The sequence below is a fragment of the Vipera ursinii genome (genome assembly GCF_947247035.1).
Source record: "Vipera ursinii genome assembly, chromosome: 3".
NCBI classification, from domain to species: Eukaryota; Metazoa; Chordata; class Lepidosauria; order Squamata; family Viperidae; genus Vipera; species Vipera ursinii.
In genome coordinates, this window is record NC_139516.1 from 173,706,562 (window position 1) to 173,728,332 (window position 21,771).

Sequence of the window (21,771 nt, forward strand, 5' to 3'; positions counted from 1 at the left end):
ACACCCCAAATTTCAATTAAACCCTTTCAATTTAATTCATTAATCCACTAATCCCACAGCCCTATTTTAATATTTCTCAGTTCTGTTTTTGATTTAGGAAAAACTAAAAGGACTCAGCATAAGCATCATGCTAAAGCATTACATGGATTATTGTAAGAAAGCATGATGTGCAAATCTATCCCAAGAAAGCATCACAGATTGTATTGTGAATAGATAGATGTGTACATCCATCTAAACCCCAAGCAGACAGCTGCATTTACTGATAGGAAAATGCCCCCTCCCTCAAATAACTATTTGCCATTAGGAACAGAGGTCCTGAGAGGAGCAGAAAAGCAGTTGAAAGCAAGGAAATGGGTCGAGTTTAGTCAGATACCCCTGCTGTAAAGTATGGATCCCTTGGGAGATTACCCATGGCTTAGAAAGGCTGCTTACCTGGTGATTTTCATGGTTTTTAAAAATAATTTCTAGTTAGAATGTTGCTTCTCCTTCCCCATGTCTCATCTCCATCTCCTTTTATTCTTTCTGTTTTCTTTCCTTTGCTTATCAGAGCAGCAATCTTTTCTAACTAATCAATTTCTATCTTTTTTTTCCTGTTCCTATTGTAAGGAGGGAAAATATATATGCACTGTGTTTCTTTTTGCAAAATGTGCATGTGGAGAAAGAGAAAGATATTTGACATAACTTACTGTATTTATTTTATTTTACTTATTTGCCACCCATCTCGATCTGGGCAGCTTATAGCATAAACATTATATTTATGTCTTAAAAATTAAATGAACTTGGAAAGGGAACACTTTTGGAGCAGTGGGTTTTTATTTTATTTCCACTGTACTAATGGTGAGAACAATCAACCAGTGGAATGGCTTGCCTTCAGAAGTTGTGGGTGCCCCATCACTGGAGGCTTTCAAAGAAGACAAATGGTATAAACCATGGCTGGCTCAGGAATTCTGGGAGTTGAAGTCCACAAGTCATAAAAGAGCCAAGGTTGCCTACCCCTGGTATAAACTCTCCTGCTGAAGCAGGGGGTTGTACTAGATGACCTCCAAAGTCCATTCCAACTCAATATTATTCTGTATTATAGAATTACGCAGATGATACCACTCTAATGGCAGTGTTGTGGTTCAGTGTCAGCCTGTGCTCTCAGCAGCTGAGTCTGAGGAATCTGAGGAGGAGGAGGGGTTTGGAGAGCCTTCAGTGTCAAAGGGATGCTCTGATGCACTGCAGGACTCTCAGCCTGGCCCCTCCAATCATGTTCCTCATGAGGCTCAGCTGTGTGACGAGGAGGTGTCGGACTCAGAGGAGTCACAGCTGAATTCTGTTCAGAGATGCTAGAAACAGAAGGCAATCCAGCAGAGCAGAGCAGAGAAAATCTATGAGGCAACTCAGTGAAAGGAGAAGGCATTGAAAAGTCACACCTTGGGACAGATAATAAAAGGGGAAGGTGTGGGTGGTGCTGGTTGTTGAAGGCAACCGTTCAGAGACATTCAAAGAGAATCCTGGTCTGTTCTTGCTAATCTGTTTGACTCTTGTTGGATGTTTTGAATAATGTATTTTTGGTTGAAGAAAATATTCTGCCTTTTTTTTGAAAGACTATTATTTGGAATAAATTTGGGTTGGGTTTTTTCCAGCCTATCGAATGTTAAAAGGAAAAAGGGGTTGTCCCTGACACATAAACAGGGCCGGTCGTAGGCTGTAACAGAACAGGCAGAAAGTGAAGAGGAACTAAAGAGCCTCTTGCTGCGGGTGAAGAAGGAGAGTACCAAAGTTGGGTTGAAACTTAACATTAAGAAAACCAAGATCATGGCATCCAGCCCTCTCAATTCCTGGCAAATAGATGGGGGAAGAAATGGAGGTAGTGACAGATTTTATTTTCCTGGGCTCCAAGATCACCGCAGACGGGGACTGCAGCCAAGAAATTAAAAGGCGCTTGCTCCTCGGGAGAAAAGCCATGGCAAATCTAGACAGCATACTAAAAAGCAGAGACATCACCCTGCCAACAAAAGTGTGTATAGTCAAGGCTATGGTTTTCCCAGTTGCAATGTATGGCAGTGAAAGTTGGACCATAAGAAAGGCTGAGCGCCAAAGAATTGACCCTTTGAACTATGGTGCTGGAGAAGACTCCTACGAGTCCCTTGGACTGCAAGGTGATCAAACCGGTCAGTCCTAGAGGAGATCAACCCTGACTGCTCTTTAGAAGGCCAGATCCTGAAGTTGAAACTCAAATACTTTGGCCACCTAATGAGAAGGAAGGACTCACTGGAGAGGAGCCTAATGCTGGGAAAGATGGAGGGCAAGAGAAGAAGGGGACGACAGAGAATGAGGTGGCTGGATGGAGTCACTGAGGCAGTAGGCGTGAGCTTAAATGGACTTCAGAAGATGGTAGAGGACAGGAAGGCCTGGAGGAACCTTGTCCATGGGGTTGTGATGGGTCAGACATGACTTCACAGCTAACAACAACAAATTATAGAAGTAAAGATGAGTCTGATGACCTTGAAAATTTTGTTCTCTCATGTTCCTGACCAGAAATTCCAACCAACCATTCTTGGATGGTTGATTTTCTCACTTTTCTGACATTAAAATAGAAATTACCCAATTCTCAAAGTCAGGACACCTTAGTCATGATATTAGTCATCGTAGAACTCTGTAAAAAGTCCCAAGCAAGGAATTTTCTCATTATGTTTTTCCTTTGGGTTTAATTTAAGATGGGGAGATTGCAGTACATTGAAGATGATACTCCTGCCATGACTAATTGCAGATGATTGTGCAGAGAAAAGCAGGAAATGCACACACACAGTTTTGGCCACTTCACAACCAAGTGCAAGAAAGTGACATTCCTCCCATAAAGACTTCTTCCCAAATCTTTTTATTCTGGGAAAGAACACTAAAGAGAAATTCTCTGTTATCAAAACGAATAGGGAACGAATGCAGGAAAATATTTCTTGTTACCATCTATAAAAGTAGGATTTCTTAAGTGTCTGTCACACTTTCTCACCTTTGTTTGCAGATGTAAGGAATGTGAGTGTTTTAAAAGTGGAACTGCTATCTCACAAAAGGTGGAATAATGCCAGGAGAGTTTTATTTTTCTTCGTTTCTCTCAGTTTCATTTGCTGTTCCAAACACCAACAGATTCTGAATCAGAAGTTCACACTCATCCTCATTCTTGATAAGTGAATGATTCAAGTAATCCATAATTAGCTTGCATGGGATTTGAAACAAACCAAAAAAAAAACCCCATTAATTCAGTGTTACCTATCTTTCTCTGTCCTTTGTTTAACATTTAGTTTTTCAAATGTCAAGTCTCAGATTTCAGATACATGCCTATCAAGTGATTGCATGCTTGGCTGGCAACCAACTGTTTATTGCTTCCTTGGGGCAGGGCGGCTACTTTTAGGTATCCAGTTGCAATGTTTACAATGGTTTTCTCGGTAAGTGGCAATTATATCAAGCCATATAATTTATAGCACATGTGGTCAAGCAAAACAACCTTTCTCTACCCAGTCACCTTCCAGGTCTGTTGAGATTGCAACGTATGCTAGATACGTTTTATTTTGAATACACCAGAGAAGGGCATGAAGTTAAGAAAAAGTAATCTATGGAAAGATACACACTTTAAAAGCTATTTTTCATTGACATCTTAGCATGTTTGATTTTGAGTGTGAAAGCAAAAAGTGCAAAGTACAAGGTGAAACATTTCTCAGATGTTTAGATAAATCCTTGCTTCCTGTGCTGCTTTAGAAAATGGGATTTTTCTAGGCAGTGCACAACCAGCTTTTATAAAAGTTATCCATAATTAGTTAAAAGGACTAACACATATAACTAAAATCAAACCAGCTGTGAACAATAAATAATAATAAATAAATAATAATAAACCTTTATTGTCAAAGTACAACATGTGTACATTGAGATTAGCTGAGCCTCCCCCTGTGCTCTCTCCCCCCAACACACAGTGACAACAAACCCTCCATCCCACCACACTATGTGAACCAACTACACCACACACATTGTCAGCCTAATCGCAGGAACTAAAATGTTGAGACAATTGGTATCTGAAATGAGATGGTTCCACATTAGAAGTTCTAATGACCCTTTTAGTGATGTTGGACAATTGTACAGTAGACAGTACCCTTCTTCAACTAGGTGGAATTTATTATTAATTTATTTTATTTATTAAATTGGTTTGCTGCCCATATTGCTGCAAGGTGAATTGATGTTGTTGCACCGAGAAACGTCATTATATGTGACAGTTGCCACATGGAAGTGCTACATTTGGTAGCCTTGATGTTGACAGTGTTCTTCACACTTGTGGCTTAAGTTTTGTTTTTTAGTTATGACAGTTGATCAGAGTATTATGACCCTATCTGTAAAAAAATTCCCTTCCACTTTTTACCTTGTTTTTCAAAGAAACCTCTAAATGCATATCCATCTTGATCTATTGATATTTTATACTTTTCAGAGGAAATGATTACTATTCAAAATGAAAAGTCTCCTTTTCCTTCAGAGGATAAATGGAAAGTATTCATACTGACAGGAAATTCAGGAACTCAAGCAAATGTCACTCTCTGGATATATGGAGACAAAGGTTCTGTTGGACCTATTATTCTTGGCGAGGACAATCGAGGACAACTGTTTCTACCAAGAACTGAAGATGTATTTCAGGTAACTAATGAAAGCTTGGCTGGATTTTTTTTTCCTACAAATTCATCTTCCTTTTGATGTGGAAAATACCTCCTCCAAACTTGCTGCCTGAAATAAATCTATCTAATGTATTTCTGTTCAGTATTAAATCAATTCTCCATATAGCGAATAGCAAAAGTATTCCTTTCCTTTCCTTTCCTTTCCTTTCCTTTCCTTTCCTTTCCTTTCCTTTCCTTTCCTTTCCTTTCCTTTCCTTTCCTTTCCTTTCCTTTCCTTCCCTTCCCTTCCCTTCCCTTCCCTTCCCTTCCCTTCCCTTCCCATCCATCCCACCCCACCCCACCCCATCCCATCCCATCATTTCCATCCCATCCCATCATTTTCATGTTTACAAGAGCAGGGACAATCTAGAAACCAAGTGTTTAAGACAGTTAAACATTAAATTTTCTTCTATTCAAGTTGACTCTTGGTGACTTCATTACATTATTTACTATAGAAATAATTGGTCACTGCTTTCTCCTGGTTTTTCTTAACTTCCCAGCCTAGCCTACCCAATTGACCTGAGGTTTTTCTTTCAAACTCAGAAATAGAAATGGTGATGGATACTGTGGTGTTCAGCAGATTAATTTTTGAAAATAAAATTATAGAACCAAAGGGTTGGAAAGGAGCTTAAAAATCCCTGCCCAAGGTGGCAATTTGCCTACTGTCCTAGTCGAAAGGTTCCCTACCCTTTGTTGTAAACTTTCAGGGATGGAATGTCCACAACTCCAGAAGGCAGGCTGTTTCACTGCAGAAAATCCTTTTTTGAATGTCTCCTCATTTAACTGATAGCTTCCACTTGGTTCTTATCCTATACTTGGACACTAAGGAAAATAAACCCACACCCTCTTCCTTGAAGCAGTCTTTCAGTTATTGGAATGCAATAGTATAAGAGCTACTTCTAAGCTGGGTCTGGCTGTTTTCCAATATATAAGGTAAATGGCTTCATTGTATGAAATGTATACTTTATTCTATGTTTTTCTAATGGATTGCAATATCTTGCATATTACAATTTATAGATGCACTTTATTTTGAGTCCTGCACTGAGATCAATGGTGGGTTTTTTTTCAGTGGGCTAGAATAGATTCAGTGTTGCTGGTCAATTATAAGCATGATTTTTCAAACTATGTTATTTTAAGCCTGGTATCTTCCACATCTGTTGGCCATGTAGACTGACAAATCCTGAGAGTTGCAGTCCTTCTTCTCCCCAGGTTGTGATCATTAAGTTATGAAAACTGTCTAACGGTTTGCTATAAGCATCAGATGCTGATGCTGATATACAATTTAGGACAAGAAATTTTGAAATGTAAACTACAGAATTCCAGTAAGTGGACAGGCAGATCTCATACTGCATAGGAAACATGTGAGTTGAAATTATGTTTGCCTTGAAAGGATAAGGTAAGCCAAAGCATTTAGTCATTGGGGAGAAAATCCTTGCCACCTTATTTTATTTTATAGTGGTGAATAATTATATTGATGGAAAAAAGATAAGAGTTACAATTTATCAAGAAAAGCTGATCTAGCAATTGCTCGAGGACAGTCATGCAGCCTTTGGCTCGTATTATTCAATAAGCATTCAGAAGGAATGTAAGTACAGATAATTCCTGTATAGAATATAATCTTCAACATTTCGGATCATTGAGTTGCCACCTCCAAATTGTGAATTGCTATGCCCCTGCTACCATTAAAGACAGACAAACCATTCTGTGGCTTCCTATATCACAAGTCATTATTTGTTTAACCATAGTTTACTGAATATGCTATATTGAAACACAATAATCCATGGACAATGATTTACAAAATACAATGTCTGGGCCAATAGAAAGCACAAAGCTACGAAACCCAACCTTTCTTGGAGAATTTTGAGAACATGCTATGAATACTTCACCAAATGACTGCCTTGGTGGAAACTGACTGAGCTTGACACCTGTATTTTGCAGCACTTTCTAATGAAGAAAATTTGAATAGGGCTTTCTCATAAAAACTGAATAAATTCCTATTAAAAAGGATTAATGTTATATATCAAACATAAATCCCTTTCTAATTGACAAGAAACATCATAGACCATTAAGCTTTCCAGAAAGTGGAAAAAGCTCCAACTTTTCTTGCAGCTTATTCAGTAAACTATATTTAAACAAACCAAACTTGTAGTTTGAAAAACCATGTACTAGTTGATTTAAATCAATTAATTTTATATGCGAAGGATAGGAACTTATCCTGTTCTAGGTGAAGATTGTGGATAAGAACATGGTGTAGCTAGAAGTGTCTTCCAAGGGAAAAGGCAAACAGGAAACTTAGTTAAATGAGCATCAAGAGATGAGTGAATGGACAGTAATAAGACATTGTGCAGCAGAACTATCTGCCATGTTTTTATTTAGAAAAACAATAATTTAAAAATCATTCTACAGAAGATATGCTTTTAAAAAGTTTCTTCTTACAATGCACGTGATTCACAAAGCATGAAATGATTTATTTTTCAGGTTAAATAATGTAGTTATTTAATTTAATAGTTTAATTTCAAAAACAGCTAGGATACATGAATTATAATAATAGTAAAACTACTTTCTGAAGTATGTTAATGACCCAGAATTTTCTCTATTTTTCTGTGAAGACTTGTACATGTATCTTAAACTTAGGTGGGAGTGGGGAAGAAAAAATGGTAAGAATCTAACTCACCACAGCCAACTCACCTTGGGACAACTGCCCTGGCCAATTCACCATGGGACAACTCACCATGGGACAAAATTTACACTGATATTGAAAAAACAGTGGGATAGAATCATCAAAGAAAGGATATCAAAGGAGGGACAAAATGAAATGTGAATGACAAAAAGTTAAAATATTTTTAAAATTATTTTAAATAATTAAATTGAATTGATGATTTGTCCTAGTGAGTTGGCCTATGGTGAGTTGGCTATGGTAAGTTGGTCTTGGCAAATCAACCGTGCAAGTCATCTGTGACAAGTTGGCTAGTTGGTTACTGGGTGGTTAGATAACTTATTCCTCATCAAAACATCTTCTGTTTTAAAACTCAATATTTATTACAGTGCAACATCATCTCCATTTGACAGATTATCCCTTTAATAATTAGTCCTTCACCCCAATTAACTGCATCTGATGAAGAATACTTAATATCCTGTTTTCCTGATTTTCATTTGTCTGATCATATGAGAATTTAAGGCTTTCACAGCCTTTTACAGATTACATATTATTTTTCCTTCAAAGTTTTGCTGCTTTGCTCTCTTTGTTTATCAGGAATCTTGAATTCAAGCTGCATTAGTTTATTGCAAGATGTGATAAGGGATCAAAAAGAAGGAAAAGGAGGAAGGGGCTTGAATTATCTAGGTCTAGTTGGGAGATGAATTTTTGAACATGAGTTGAATCAAGAATGCAAGCTTTAACAATGGCTTCAATGCTTTCTGATCATATCATTGTCTGTCAAAATAGGTGTCTTGGCACATTCCTTGGAAGTATTAGCCTGAGAGGATTATCTTTGCTATCTGGCTAGTTCCTATAACAGATAACACACTGATCTAGGTGGATTTCTAATTTGATTAAAAACAAATCAGGTTAATGGGTTAGTGTCATATATTAACTGAATCATTTTGCTTATATTACACATCCTAGTTAGCACCAAGTTATAATATGGTATGATGTGTGAATCTAGTCTCTGTATTAATAAGCAATTATCTTAGCTCAATTAGTCAGCAATATTTTATTACATCTTTTCAATAACTCTGGTTCTTTAATCTCTGAACATACCGTCTTCCTTCTGAACTCACTGATTTGTATGGTAGAGTGATAACATATCCTACCTGACTCTTTCAAACTGTATCTTCAGAAGTGTAGCATCCAAAGTGCATTTTGTGGCATCCCACATTGATATACTCAGAGCAGCAACACATGACAAGTGTTATGCCACCTGTAGGCTGCCATATCCATATAGCGACAAGGATTATCCTTATTCAAAGTATCAGAATGATTTACCTTGAATAAGTAGGTAAATATAGAAAATTACCTCAAATAGAGGGAGAAAGAGAGAATATTTGTTATTTTACATCATGTGATTTGATATTTAATTTGCATTCATGTGATATGTCCAACATCTACTAAACAATTTCTCCATCACTCATATTCTTGGGGGAGGGGAATCCCTAGTGAGACATGAACTATCAAAATAATTTGATTTATATTAAAATCTATAATTGAGCTGGTTTGTAGTATAGGCCTACATAGCTCTTTTTGTACTGAAGGAAACAATTCAAAGCGCATTGAAGATATCCCCCTGAATGGAGACGAAATGTTTGCAATCAAATCACCAAGCTCGGAGATCAAAACCAACAGCCCAGCTACCAACCCGAGCTACTAATAGTCAAACACATCTCAATTCAACTCTTTATTTAAAGGCAATATGTGATTCCAATGGAAAATATCTATGGAGATTCTCAGTCATCCAGGTCACAGTTGTCCCAAAGATGTTGTTCAAAAGGCAACTAGACTTTCTTGTTGTTTTTTTCCACTGAAAACGTTTCACTTCTCATCCAAGAAGCTTCTTCAGTTCAGATTGCCCACTTGCCTTTTGAATAGCACCTTTGGGATTCCAATAGAAAAGAAAACATCTAATTATCTCAATTTTTTTAAAAAAAGATATTTTTCAAAATAACAGATAAATAATAATACATGTGAAGCATAGCAAAGCATCATTTCTAGCATGCTTTTGGACCCTACACGGGAGCTGCAGAATTTTTAAGAAAGAAGTGGGTGTCCATATTTGACCGATATGCTTGGAAGTGTGCTCAGTTTCCAAGGAAAGTATAAGACTAATGAAAGCGGGTGGGGGAAATAGACAACATCTGCACTGACAAGCATCATCGGGTACGTTTCTTATAGGAAAGGTATATTTTGTTACCATTTGTGTTCATCATGATATTTTGGGAAAGAAAGGTAAACTTTTCCCCTGCCTACAACTGCATAATTTCACTGCTACAACTATCGGGGTAGTTTACAAGGATATTGTCATTGCCCTGGATTACAAAATAGTGATATGGAAGGATTGAAATGTATTTAGACCTAGCAATCTAGCCATGTATTTAACATATAAACCAGTAGCTCTGGTTGATTATGTAATCTTTCCCATTAATTGATATCATAAAAATCTTAAAGTGGAAAAGGCTGAAAGAGGACCAATTTCTGATCATGTCAGAACAGTTGATATAAAACTAATAAGATCTCATTGGTTTCCAGAGGATTAAAATGAGATTATTTTCATGAGATCCTTCAGATTATTTGGTATGAAACTGTGCTGTAAAGGTTTATTGAATTTATATTGTTATATAAAATGCACTGTATAGAGAACCAATAGAATGACAGAGAGGGAACAAAATGTTTCATGGGTATTCTTACTATTTTATTTAGAAACAGAAGCTTAGATGGAGAGAATGCTTTAAAATCAAAAACAAGTATCAAAGACTTTAGAAGCTATTTAATTTTAATTAAAATCAGTACATAAAACGTACTGACAAAAAGTGGAGGGAGATCAAGTGAGGCAAGAAATGTTGTATTATAAGCTCATTCTGCCACCTTGTCTTTATAAATTTTATAAACTTCCCTCACTTTCTCCTCTCCCTCAGAATGGATTAGATGCCAGTACAAATAAAATCTAAAGGTTACAAATATATTAACACAGGCTGTATCTCAAACTAAAAATTTGTATAGATAATATATTTTAATACATTTCTTCTTAATTAGTTAATATCCTAATCAAGCAATTTCTTAATTGATTCTACAGCTTTATCTTCATAATGTTAAATTGACTGATCCTATGCCCATTTAATATTAGATTGTTACATATGTAGTGGAACATCCCTGAATCTCAGTGACTGAACTCAATATAAATACTTCACTTTATGACTGATTTAATGCATTAATACAGGGGTGTCAAACTCAATTTCATTGAGGGCCGCATCAGTATTGCGGTTGCCCTCAGGGGGCCGGGTGGATATGGCCAGGGTGGGTGTGGCCTACTGGGTGGGTGTGGCTAGAGTGCGTGTGGCCTACTGGGTGGGCATGGCCAGCTCTACATCGTTCGCATCAAGGGTGCCTATGGGGGCCTGGGCAGGAGTGGGACAGATCTGGGGGTCTTTGGCATAAGGAGGGTCTCTGGGCCAGGGCCAAGGCAGTGGGGGCTGTTCCCTCACTGTTTCCAGGATGGCTTCACGGGCCGCATGAAACCATTTCGCGGGCCGGATCTGGCCCCCGGGCCTTGTGTTTGACATGTCTGCATTAATAGATCAAGTAATCACTTATACATTGTGAAGAAAATGTGTGCTTAGCACTGTATATATGACTTCATAAAAAACAATAGTGACGATGTTACTGATCATATAAATAAATATTGGTGTATATATGTATGTGTGCAGGTATGTATATATGCATAAATGTGCATATACGTATAAATAAACATGCATATCTACATCCATATCAGATAGTACTTTATACAGTTGCATGGATGGCTGGTCTTGCTTCATAGAGAAGATACCAATTGCTTTGATGTTAGTAGAGATACAATGCTTTGCTCACTGTTGTGACCCTAGAAGCACATCACAGGGACATTTTGCTTTTTTTTCCCCCAGAAAGAAAGCACCTCTTCAAAGATCAACCCAAGGCTCCATATAAATTGCAGGACCTGCATGTGGCATGCTATATTCATACTTCTTATCTTTTTATATAACGTAAATATTTCTTTGTGACATGTTGTATATGTTTTTATTTCTGATTATTCAGGTTGAAATGAAAGATAATGGTAACATTTACAAAATCAGAATAGGCCACGATGGATCAAGTCAGTATGCAGACTGGATGTTGGAAAAGGTCAGGTTCCTGGTATACTTTGCAATGTTTCTTATTCCTTGTTAATGAATATTACATGCTAGATCAGTTTCTCCATCTCATGGCCTCCTAATATGTTGGAAGCACCTTGCGCTACGAATTCAGGAAGTTGATGTAGTATAGCTAGAAGACAATAGGTTTGCTATTTAAACAAATGAGCAAGAGATTTTTTTAAAAAAAATAGCCCAGAAGTATCTTGATGCTATATGAAATATTGTTCATCAAATTATATTATCATATAGGTGTAAGCCATTTGCTAAAGACCTGGCTCTGCAAAGCTTGGAGCCTCAATGGGGCAATATCATATTAGAGGTGGTTGTTGGATTAGAACATCTCACATGCACATCCTGTTCCCCACCTCCTCATCTTTTAACTGCAATTTTATTTTTGATTGTAATTCTATTTTACTAGTTTTAGAAATATTTATATTTTATTGTTTACAGCTTTTAGTGTTGTACATAAAAGGTACTGACAAAAAGTCAGAGGCATCGTGGAGGGGGATCAAATGAGTTATTTATTTATTTATTTGAGGTGAAAGGAGTGGCAAATAAATCTAATAAAGAGAGAAATAATAAGTAAATATCCACACAGGTAGGGACTTTCTGAAACAAGTTCGAAATCTCATTTTAGTAATACATTCATCTAGATTATCTTCTACCTCTTAACTTGGCAATAATAATTTTCTTGTCAATATATGTAGGTTGACAAAAAGGGGTGCATTAAGATAATGACTGCTTTTTTATCTTCTCTAAAAGTTAGATACAGGCCACAGAACCCTTCAGTACTAGCCATGCTAGCTGGAGTTCCCAGATACTATAGTACAGGGGTCGCCAACCCTTCTGGGTTGGCGGCCAGTGGGAAAGGGAGGGACAGGCACCTTTATGCGTGCATGCACATACAAACAAATGTGGCTCCATGTGCGTGTGCACGAATGGGGCCATGAGCATGCACACTCTGCACATGGGGCTGCTAGCACTAGCGCAAGGCTCTCCTAGCGCTGGCAAGAGCTTCGTGGCTCTCCTAGGGCTGGCAAGAGATTCACAGCTCAGCTAGCACCAGCACGAGGGTAAGGGGTGAGCATGCGCACATGCACTGGCCAGCCACTCACGCGGCCTGGTGGCCAAGAGGCCATGGCCTGATAGTTGGCCGCGCCCCATAGGTTGTAAGCCTCTGATATAGTACAGTATGTGGAAGCCCATAAGTTTCCCACTTTAGTTCTAAAGAGCTTTTACCTCAGTGCAATCATGATCCCATTTTATTGTCTTTTGCCCACAAATTGATTATTTCATTGGAATACCTGTATTTGCCTGCAATTAGTGCAGGTTCGAGTCCCACCAGGCTCAAGGTTGACTCAGCCTTCCATCCTTCCGAGGTAGGTAAAATGAGGACCCAGATTGTTGGGGGCAATTTTATTTATTTATTTATTTATTTTAATCCCATTTGTATCCCGCCCTTCTCCGAAGACTCAGGGTGGCTTACAATTTAAGCACAAACCAATGTGCTTAGCAATAGCCTTCATTCTGTGTATATGCCTGCTTATTAGGGCTTTCGGCCCCCACCAAGCGGCATTATTACAAAGTCAGCTTATTGCCCCCAACAATCTGGGTCCTCATTTTACCTACCTCGGAAGGATGGAAGGCTGAGTCAACCTTGAGCCTGGTGGGATGCGAACCTGCACTAATTGCAGGCAGCTGGTGTTAACTTAAGGAGGCATTAGCCCACTGCTCCACCAAGGCTCAATAATTAAGGCTCAATTAAGCTGACTTTGTAATAATGTTGCTTGGGGTGTGTGTGAAAGCCCTAATAAGCAGGCATATACATAGAATGAAGGCTATTGCTAAGCTTGTAAGCCGCCCTGAGTCTTTGGAGAAGAGCGGGATATAAATGGAATTAAAATAAAATAAATAAATAAATAAATACAGCTATTGGAGAAGTAGAAGTAGATTGGTGTCTTACTTGGTTCCTATGCAGAGTTGTGTTTTATTCTGATAGCTTAATTTACATGGAAAACTTTTAATAAGAGGTACTCCAATAGCAATAGTTGCTACTCAAGGACTTATAATGTTAGAAATAGAACACTCAAAATGGAAATGAAAATATTTGCAGTCCAACTGTCATTATTTCAGAGATTCTTTTATTTTTATTTTTCTATTTTGTTGGTTCATTTTTCTTTAGCATCTGAGTCCAAGGTTCATAAGTATGGTTTCTGGATTTGAAAGGATGACCTTCATTCAATGAAACAAGTAATTTACTGGAAATCCATGGGCATTTTTTCTGGCAATGTAGCTATATCAGCAAAGGGAGATGGACTATTAAGCACAAAGTATTAGAATATAAAGTGATCGGATTAATTTCTGCAAAAGTCTTTCATCAAATTGAAAATGTTCAGTTTTAAAATTCTGTTTAAAGAAGTGAAATCAGGTACTGCTTTCTGAAACGAACTATAAGAAAGAGGCATGACTAAGTTATTGGCTATCCTAAGTTTTAATTTTACTTTCTTTTACTAATTGTGCTGCAATTTTGGCAAGACCTGGGAGTAAAAACCAGCCCCTCAGATTTATGCAAATGTTTCCTGTTCTTTCTTTGATAGGTAACATTACAACATCTGAAAACCGGTAAAATTTTGACGTTTCCAGCAAACAAATGGCTGTCCTGGAACGAAGGGAATGGAAATACTGTGTGTGAACTTTCTGTTGCAGAAAATGGAAGAAGCCTTTATCCAAGTAATCAACCTATTTTCTATCTAGGAAGTCCAACAAGTCAAGATACTGGCTGCATAATTGAAGTCCTGCTCTTTTTATATATTAATCACATATACAACACGCTTAAAAAAGATTGCAGGTCTTCAATGATGAGAACATAGCTGCTCTCTTTATTTTTTTAAAATATCCTTTCCCGACCCCTGTCAATCCTGCTTTTGACAAAGAAATGTAAATATGTGAAAAGGAACACAGTGTATTGTCCTACAAACAAAAAAGTTAGCTTTTTTGTTTGTTCTAAAAATCATTTTAAACCACTGTTGCTGGCCAGAGCTTACTAAAGTTCCTACCGGAGTTCCTAGGCATACATCTACAGATTAGGCATTGAATCTGAGCCTTCTTTTGCCAGTCAGTGTTCTCTACAATCACTGCCAGATTATAATTTATGCAAGAATCTTGTTTTCATGGAAGTGGGTTGTCCTTTACCAACTTACCTGGAATAAGGGCCATTTTATTTGGAGGGAATTAGTTTTGAATAGAGAGTTATAGAACTGCTGTATTAAAGGGATTGAAATAATCTGGATCCTGTTCTCTACACTCTGTGGAAATGAATGTGGAAAGAGTGGTGGTTACCCGGTGGGACCCTCTTTCCTCTATGACCCCCCCCAAAATGTTGTGCTTTAGGCACTTTTCAAGAGTTCCTTTTTCTATGTTGGCTTTGCCTAGTTTTTAAAGTCTGTTTCTTCCACCATGATTTGTTCCTTGCCTTTAATGGATTGTTTACATTCAGCTTTCAGATCCATTTTTTCCTCTTGTTTTATACCATGTTTGATCACATTGTAAGCCATTTTTGTATTTTTTTAAAAATGAAAAGAAATAGGGGGATGAGCTTTTTTGAAGGAAAAAACACCCACATTTTTTCTCTTTAGAACTAATATGCTTCACTTCTTCAGTGCTTCTTCTCCATGTAGTGTGTTCCTCTCCACTTCCAATGCAAAATCATTTTGATGTTTTCCTTTTGATACTTCGTCTGGTAGTTCCAATGGTTGGAAAAGTCTTCTTCACATTTATGTCTTCCATCTAACCCTTTCAGTTGGATAGAGGGAGCACCAAGAGAGGTGCCTGCACAGGTATAGCACATGCTCCAGTGGCTCTTCTGGTTAATGCAACTACCCAGTTGAATCCCCTCCACTCCACAGTGAATCAAGTGTGTATGAAGTCAATTGCCTTACCAAAGTCAGTTATGGCTACTTCAACACAGGGATTCAGTACAAGCCATGGTGATGTCTTATATGTCTTAACATGGTAAAAAATGCAATTTTTGGGTGCATAAAATGGTGTCATTTGTGTGATGAAACCATGACACATGTGATATCACTCTCCTTTGACTCCATGCAGTTCATATACTTCTAATTTAAAATAACAATCATGAAACTTTATGTTAAACAAATGCTGTATTTAACAGCAATCGAAATAGTTAAATCTAACATGAAAATTAGTTTGTATTGTATACATTTAAGTCATTGATGTATTTGGGCTATGATTCTCTTTCCCTAGTTGTGAATTATCAGGTTTACATATCTACTGGGCATCAGGAACACGCTGAAACTACTTCTTCCATTTATCTCTGCATATATGGAGACAGAGGAGATTCTGGTTTGAGACTTCTTGCTAAATCAGACCAACCTATAAAATTTCAGAGAGGAATGGTAAGTATGCTTAAATAATACTTTCATAATACATAAACTATTTATCTATAAGTTAATTATAGAGAAACTAAATGTGATTTTAATGCAGAACATTACATCAATTTTGAAGGAAATAGAATCAAACTTCAGACTTTAAGTCACCATTCAATTTACCTATATCTTGTTACATCTTATAATATATTCTGTTTTGTACAATATCCCTATCCAAATCTATTTATGTCTAAATATCCTGTTTTCATAATGAAAAATTATGCCCCCTCCCAACTACCACTATTAATAATAAAAAACTGGATTCTAAAAATATATTAAAAAAAAGAAATGTTACGGCAATAAAAAAAGGAAGGAAACATACAAAAATGTTTGGGCAAGGCTTTTTATTTTAGATGCTTAAATGAAGACGTGAATTATGGAAATATGTTGAATACCAGATGACCAAACTTTTGACATTAAAATAAATTGATTACTTGATTATTGACTATATTCTTCTTGTGGTGTTAATGTTTATTGGAAAATATTATGTTCAGAGACTTATCTGAATGTTACATAGTTGGCACCTTAATTACTAAAGTACTTCAAGTTCAAAAGGTTTGTAGAATAATGCTACTAAGTGACAATTTACCATTTTAATTGCACTATTTGATGCCCTTTCTGATGTTAAATCCTTGGTCCTTTTTTTCCCATTCCTAATACTTATAGTAAAGCAGAGGTCTCCAACCTTTCTGGGTTTGCGGCCTGGAGGGAAGTAGGGTAGCTTCCAAAATGGTACACACATGTGCACTCATGCAAACGAGGCCACACATACTGGCATGGCACTAGCAGCCCCATTCAAACATGCAGTATGCACTGGTGCCATGCACATGTGCAAACAGGCCACACACACCTGCCCAGCATGAGTGGCCCCATTCACGCATGCACAAATGGGCCATGCACACCACCCGGGGCTAGTGGCCCCATTTGCACCTGTGTGCATGCATGCATAAATGGGACTGCAGGCGCTAGCGCAAATGGGGGGAGAACACATGCACCCATGCACTGGCCAGCCATTTCCATGGGCCATGGGCCAAGAGCCCACAGCCCAGTCATGGGCTGCGGCCCATAGGTTGGGGACCCCTGTACTAAAGCATTACATTTTTATCAGTGTATGATTTTGGTTCTAGCAAAAGTTCTAAATAGCTACTTGACAGTAAGAACATTTTGTCCCACTTACAGTAACTATTGTATCGTTTATTATTGATCATCATTACTGTTCTACCTTATGCATATCATATTATATAAATTGTAACATTTCAAGAAGCCAGTTGTGAGGGTATTTTCCATATTAACTAGAAGCTAGAGAACTTGAATTTCAGTTATTTTAATATAGTTAACTGAACTGCCTTTACCAGAGATTTTGATGGTTTGATTATGATTGGGGAACAACAAATAGTTTAGGATAAGTCAACTAATTGAGAGAGATCTATAAAGACCCTGAGAAACAAACTAGATGATGGTTTTCTTATTGCATTATATCATACTTTCTTTGTCTATGCCATGGGATATTGTGTGAATTTATTCACTATTATTTTTAAACCATGGATTGTTGCTTAATGAATTATTAATTAATAATGTAATATCAATAATACCAATAAAATAATATTCATTGTGATTTGTCAGCCTAATCTACAAGCCACAGTCTACTAGTCAAAGGCTGCACTTCCTACTTTTATTATATTTTATTTGGTGCCATCCCATTTTATTGAATTAGTTATTTGATTTTGATTTTGTGCCATGTCACTTCAAATGGCTCACAATTCACCACATAGTATATATTTTTTACTTATTAGATTTTTAATCCTGCATTTATTACTTTATAAGTAACTCAAGTTGGTGAAGATACCCAATACTCTTCCTATTTTCTCCACTCTGTGATGTGAGTTTGGCTGAGAGAGAGTAACTGGTCCAAAGGCACCTAGTTGGCTTTCATTTTAAGGTGGGACTAGAACTCACAGTCTCCTGGTTTCTAGACTAGAACCTTAACTATTGCACCAAACTGGCTCTCTATAGTATAGTAATAAACAAAAGAAAAGGAAAAAATGAATAAGATGGTCAAAAGACAGCCCAGAATATTGCACCAACATCTAATATCCAAGCTGCCTTAGTCCAAGGCTAATTTATCTCTAAATCCTTGATTTAAGCTTGTTTTACCCCAAACTATTTCATATCTGGCTTTACTTTCTACAATTTGATATACACTTCATGTTCCTCTGCAACTAAATGTCCAAAGAGTTGAGTTGGCCATGTTAAATTCATTGCCATTTTCACACCAATATTGCTCTAGTCCTAACTTATCAAGCTATTGGTAAAAGCTAATTTATACTTCTACTGTTACTCAGCACTGCTGGAAATAAATTGCTATTTCAAGCCAATGAAAACCATTTCAGTTTCTTTAGAAGGAGCCCCCCTACCTAGGAATTCTCCAAAAGTAACCCCAATAAATCTGAAGGCAGAGAGGAAAGATGGATTTCCTAAACACTATTCAACACTGAGCTCATGATAAATCATTGCTTATTATTGTCTGAATTAATGTCTCTTCTAGATTGACATGTTTGAAATACAAGCTGTGTCACTTGAAAATCTACAGAAAGTGCTGCTGTGCTGCAAAAGTGATAACCAGTTGCAGGACTGGTACTGCGAGAAAATAATCATCAGAGAGTCTGGAAAAAACTCAGAAAATATTTTCATCTGTGAAAGGTTGTATTTGATTTTAAAAGAAATTTGCCAAACAATTCTTGATTACTAAACTGGCAATGTCATGTCTTTTTGTTGCCAGTAATATAATTCCCTTGATTTCAATCTCTATATTTTGCAATGACACAAGAAATAGCATCAGCAAAAAAAAAAAAAAGTATCCAAGCTTGTTTCATTGGAATGACAAAATCACTGAAGATGAGAAACATTTTGCTTTCCTGTTAGATATTGTGGTTGGGCTCAACTCATACAAATAACAAACCACTCTTACAGAGAGAATACCCAAGCTGCACTTCCAAAACTCAAAGGAAGCTCACTGTTTATTTCCTGTCTCCCTTAATACTGCCTCCCCCTGTAATTGTTGTCTCCCCAAGATATCTAGTTGCAGGATTTCATAACTTTCTAGAACCTTTCTAGAATCTAGAAAACAGGGGTAACTGTATCTGGTTGAAGGTTTAACTATTAGCACTCCTGCTTTCATTAACTAGTTACCTTCTGGGAGGAGGTTTCGTGGTATCCGTAGTAGAACATCCAGATTCAGCCATAGTTTCATTCCATACAGCATTAACCTTGTGAACTCTCAGGCTTCCTCCTTCCGTTATATATTCAAGATGGACAGTATTTAATATTTTATTGTTATGTATATGTAAGGGTGTTGGTCTATACGTATGTTGTATATAGTATGTTTTAGGTTTGTGTCATGTATGTGTTTCACTTCGAGAGCAGGCAACTAAATTTCATTTTTGATGTGTGCCATTGTGCCCACAGTAAAAAATGACAATAAAGGTTATCTTATCTTACTACCTAATGCCCAAAAGGAAAGGTTTCTTGTGTCTTTAACAGTTGTCTAATAGTGGGAATATGAACAGATATAGAATATAGAAAATAATTCTCTCTTCTGCTTCCTGAAACCATTTCATATTCTCATTCCAAGCCAAATTCCTATATCTGTTACATCACCCAGTGTTGATATTGTAATATCAACTTAGTTTTAAATGAGCAATAATTCCTTTATTTTAGAATTATAATGGTATATAAATAATATTCCATCTCCCGTTAGTTCCCTGATTCTTTGTGTAATATTGGCCAGGTGGTTCATGGTTTAAGGCAGACATGTCAAACTCGCGACGTCAAGCAATGTATCGGGACATTTTTGCCATTGCCAGCAATGGGGTGGGCGTGGCTTTAAGAGCCTGGTGGTGGGGCACAAGTTGGTGCCTCATTAAGTGCTTGATTGGAGTCTTCAGTAACAACAAAACCAGCCCACACCTTCCCACACCCGGAACGAACAGAACAAATTCAAAAACTCATACAATATTTTCTAAATGTGTACCTGGCTTAAATCACGTGGGTAGATATTTTTGAATACCAGAATTGAACCATACATCTCTTCCTCTTTTGTATGTGTGCTTTTTAAAATACTAATAGCAATAAATATTCCACTTAAAGTCCAGGGATGAACAAACTTAAAGAACTCTTAATGGTCCATCAGGATTAATCAATTTAGAAAGGAGGGTGTTTTTTTTTTTTGGTAGAAGGCAATATTTCACGATCCAATGCCTTTCATATGACAGCAGTGACTAAGCAAGATATAATTTTAGAATTTGCTAAGGCAAACCTCCAAGGGGTGGTTTTCTATTGCAAAAATGCAGCCAGTCTTTCAACATGAGCTTACCATCCCATAGTAAATGAGCACCCATTTCCTTTTTTTCATCTTCTGCATACAGTGGAAGACCCAGTCTTTTTTCTGAAATGGAATGCAAAATCTTAGTCTTGTTTTCCACTTCCCAATCTATAGATGGGCATTCTTTTTCTCACTTTGAAAAAGCCTGACTTAAATATAACTGCTTAGTATTTTGAACAGCTATTTCTTTTGCTTTATTTTTAGATTCCTGGAGTATTTTTGTTTTAGTTCTGTTGTGAAAAATAAATAAAATATTTAGTATCTAAATAATTATGATAGTGGAGTGATACCTTTATTAAGATCAATCAAATTAATGTGTGTTGACAAACTCATTGTGTTGAGTTTTCAGTTTTCACTTCTCCAGTGCTATTTATCAGGAAGGTTAGTAGAAAAACAAGCCTTAAAACTTATTAATAAACATCTTTGCTGTCTTCCATCTATACTTCTCCTTCTCTGATGTTGTTTGAACTGGTTATTTCACCTGCTGTATAATATGACCACATCTCTATAGCAGACATAATTCTTTGCACTTCCTGCTTTCTTTTCCAATGGGTCTTGACTGGTGTTGTTTCCTTCCCCTACCCTATTCTTTCTTTTGTGAAGATGATGCCTATATGTTTTACATTATGCAGGTCCACATGAAATATCTCTGCATAGGAACCTGTGTTAACCCCATATGTATGTACCTTAAACCAGACCTTAGCAATGGTGAAGAAAAAACCCCTTAAACCTCTTATGATTATCATGATCTTCTGAAAAAAAAATCAAATTTCTGCTTGCCAAGTCATGTGATTAAAACATATAATCCCCCCCCTTTTTTTGCAAAATTTATAATTTTCATTATTTTTCTTTCTTGAAATTAATACCTTACCTTTGTACAATTGAATGATTACAGCATGATACTGTCAACTATTTTGTGTAGATATATTTTATTATCACATGTTAAAAGCTTTGCAGAACATTGAAGAATTATTATCTTGTAAGTATTCCTACTGAAAAAGTCCCAATTGGATTAATGTTAGACATGGAAAGGCATAATAAACAAATTATATTTTCTTATCCCTTCATTCTTTTCTTCCTTCCTTCCTTCCATTCATTCTTTCTTCTCTTTTGCAGATGGCTGCCATATATGTCTCAAGGAACAATCCATTCAGAAATAGAGCTCTTTGTCCAGGGTAAATTATATAAACTGAATTTGGAGGGAAATTGAATTTTTAAATATAATCTTATTATGGGCTTAGCACTATTGAATTACTCTTGAGCAAACATATTGGACTGTCCTGTAAATCAGTTGCATATAAATTGGTCAATCATGAAAACCAAATACAGACATAATGATCAGGATTTGCTGTATTTTTTAACTCCCTATTCTCCATACTACCATAAGGCTTCC

General features: G+C 36.9%; 1 protein-coding gene across 1 annotated transcript in view; it reads left to right on the forward strand.

Moving 5' to 3' along the window:
- Positions 1-21,771, forward strand: part of LOC310638956 (lipoxygenase homology domain-containing protein 1-like) — a 215,031-nt gene that overhangs the window by 66,868 nt on the left and 126,392 nt on the right. Inside the window, exons 18-23 of the mRNA XM_083360317.1 lie at positions 4,454-4,656; positions 11,455-11,541; positions 14,150-14,282; positions 15,816-15,967; positions 18,543-18,697; positions 21,495-21,553. Coding sequence (XP_083216443.1) covers positions 4,454-4,656; positions 11,455-11,541; positions 14,150-14,282; positions 15,816-15,967; positions 18,543-18,697; positions 21,495-21,553 — 789 coding nt within the window. The remainder of the gene's footprint in view (positions 1-4,453; positions 4,657-11,454; positions 11,542-14,149; positions 14,283-15,815; positions 15,968-18,542; positions 18,698-21,494; positions 21,554-21,771) is intronic.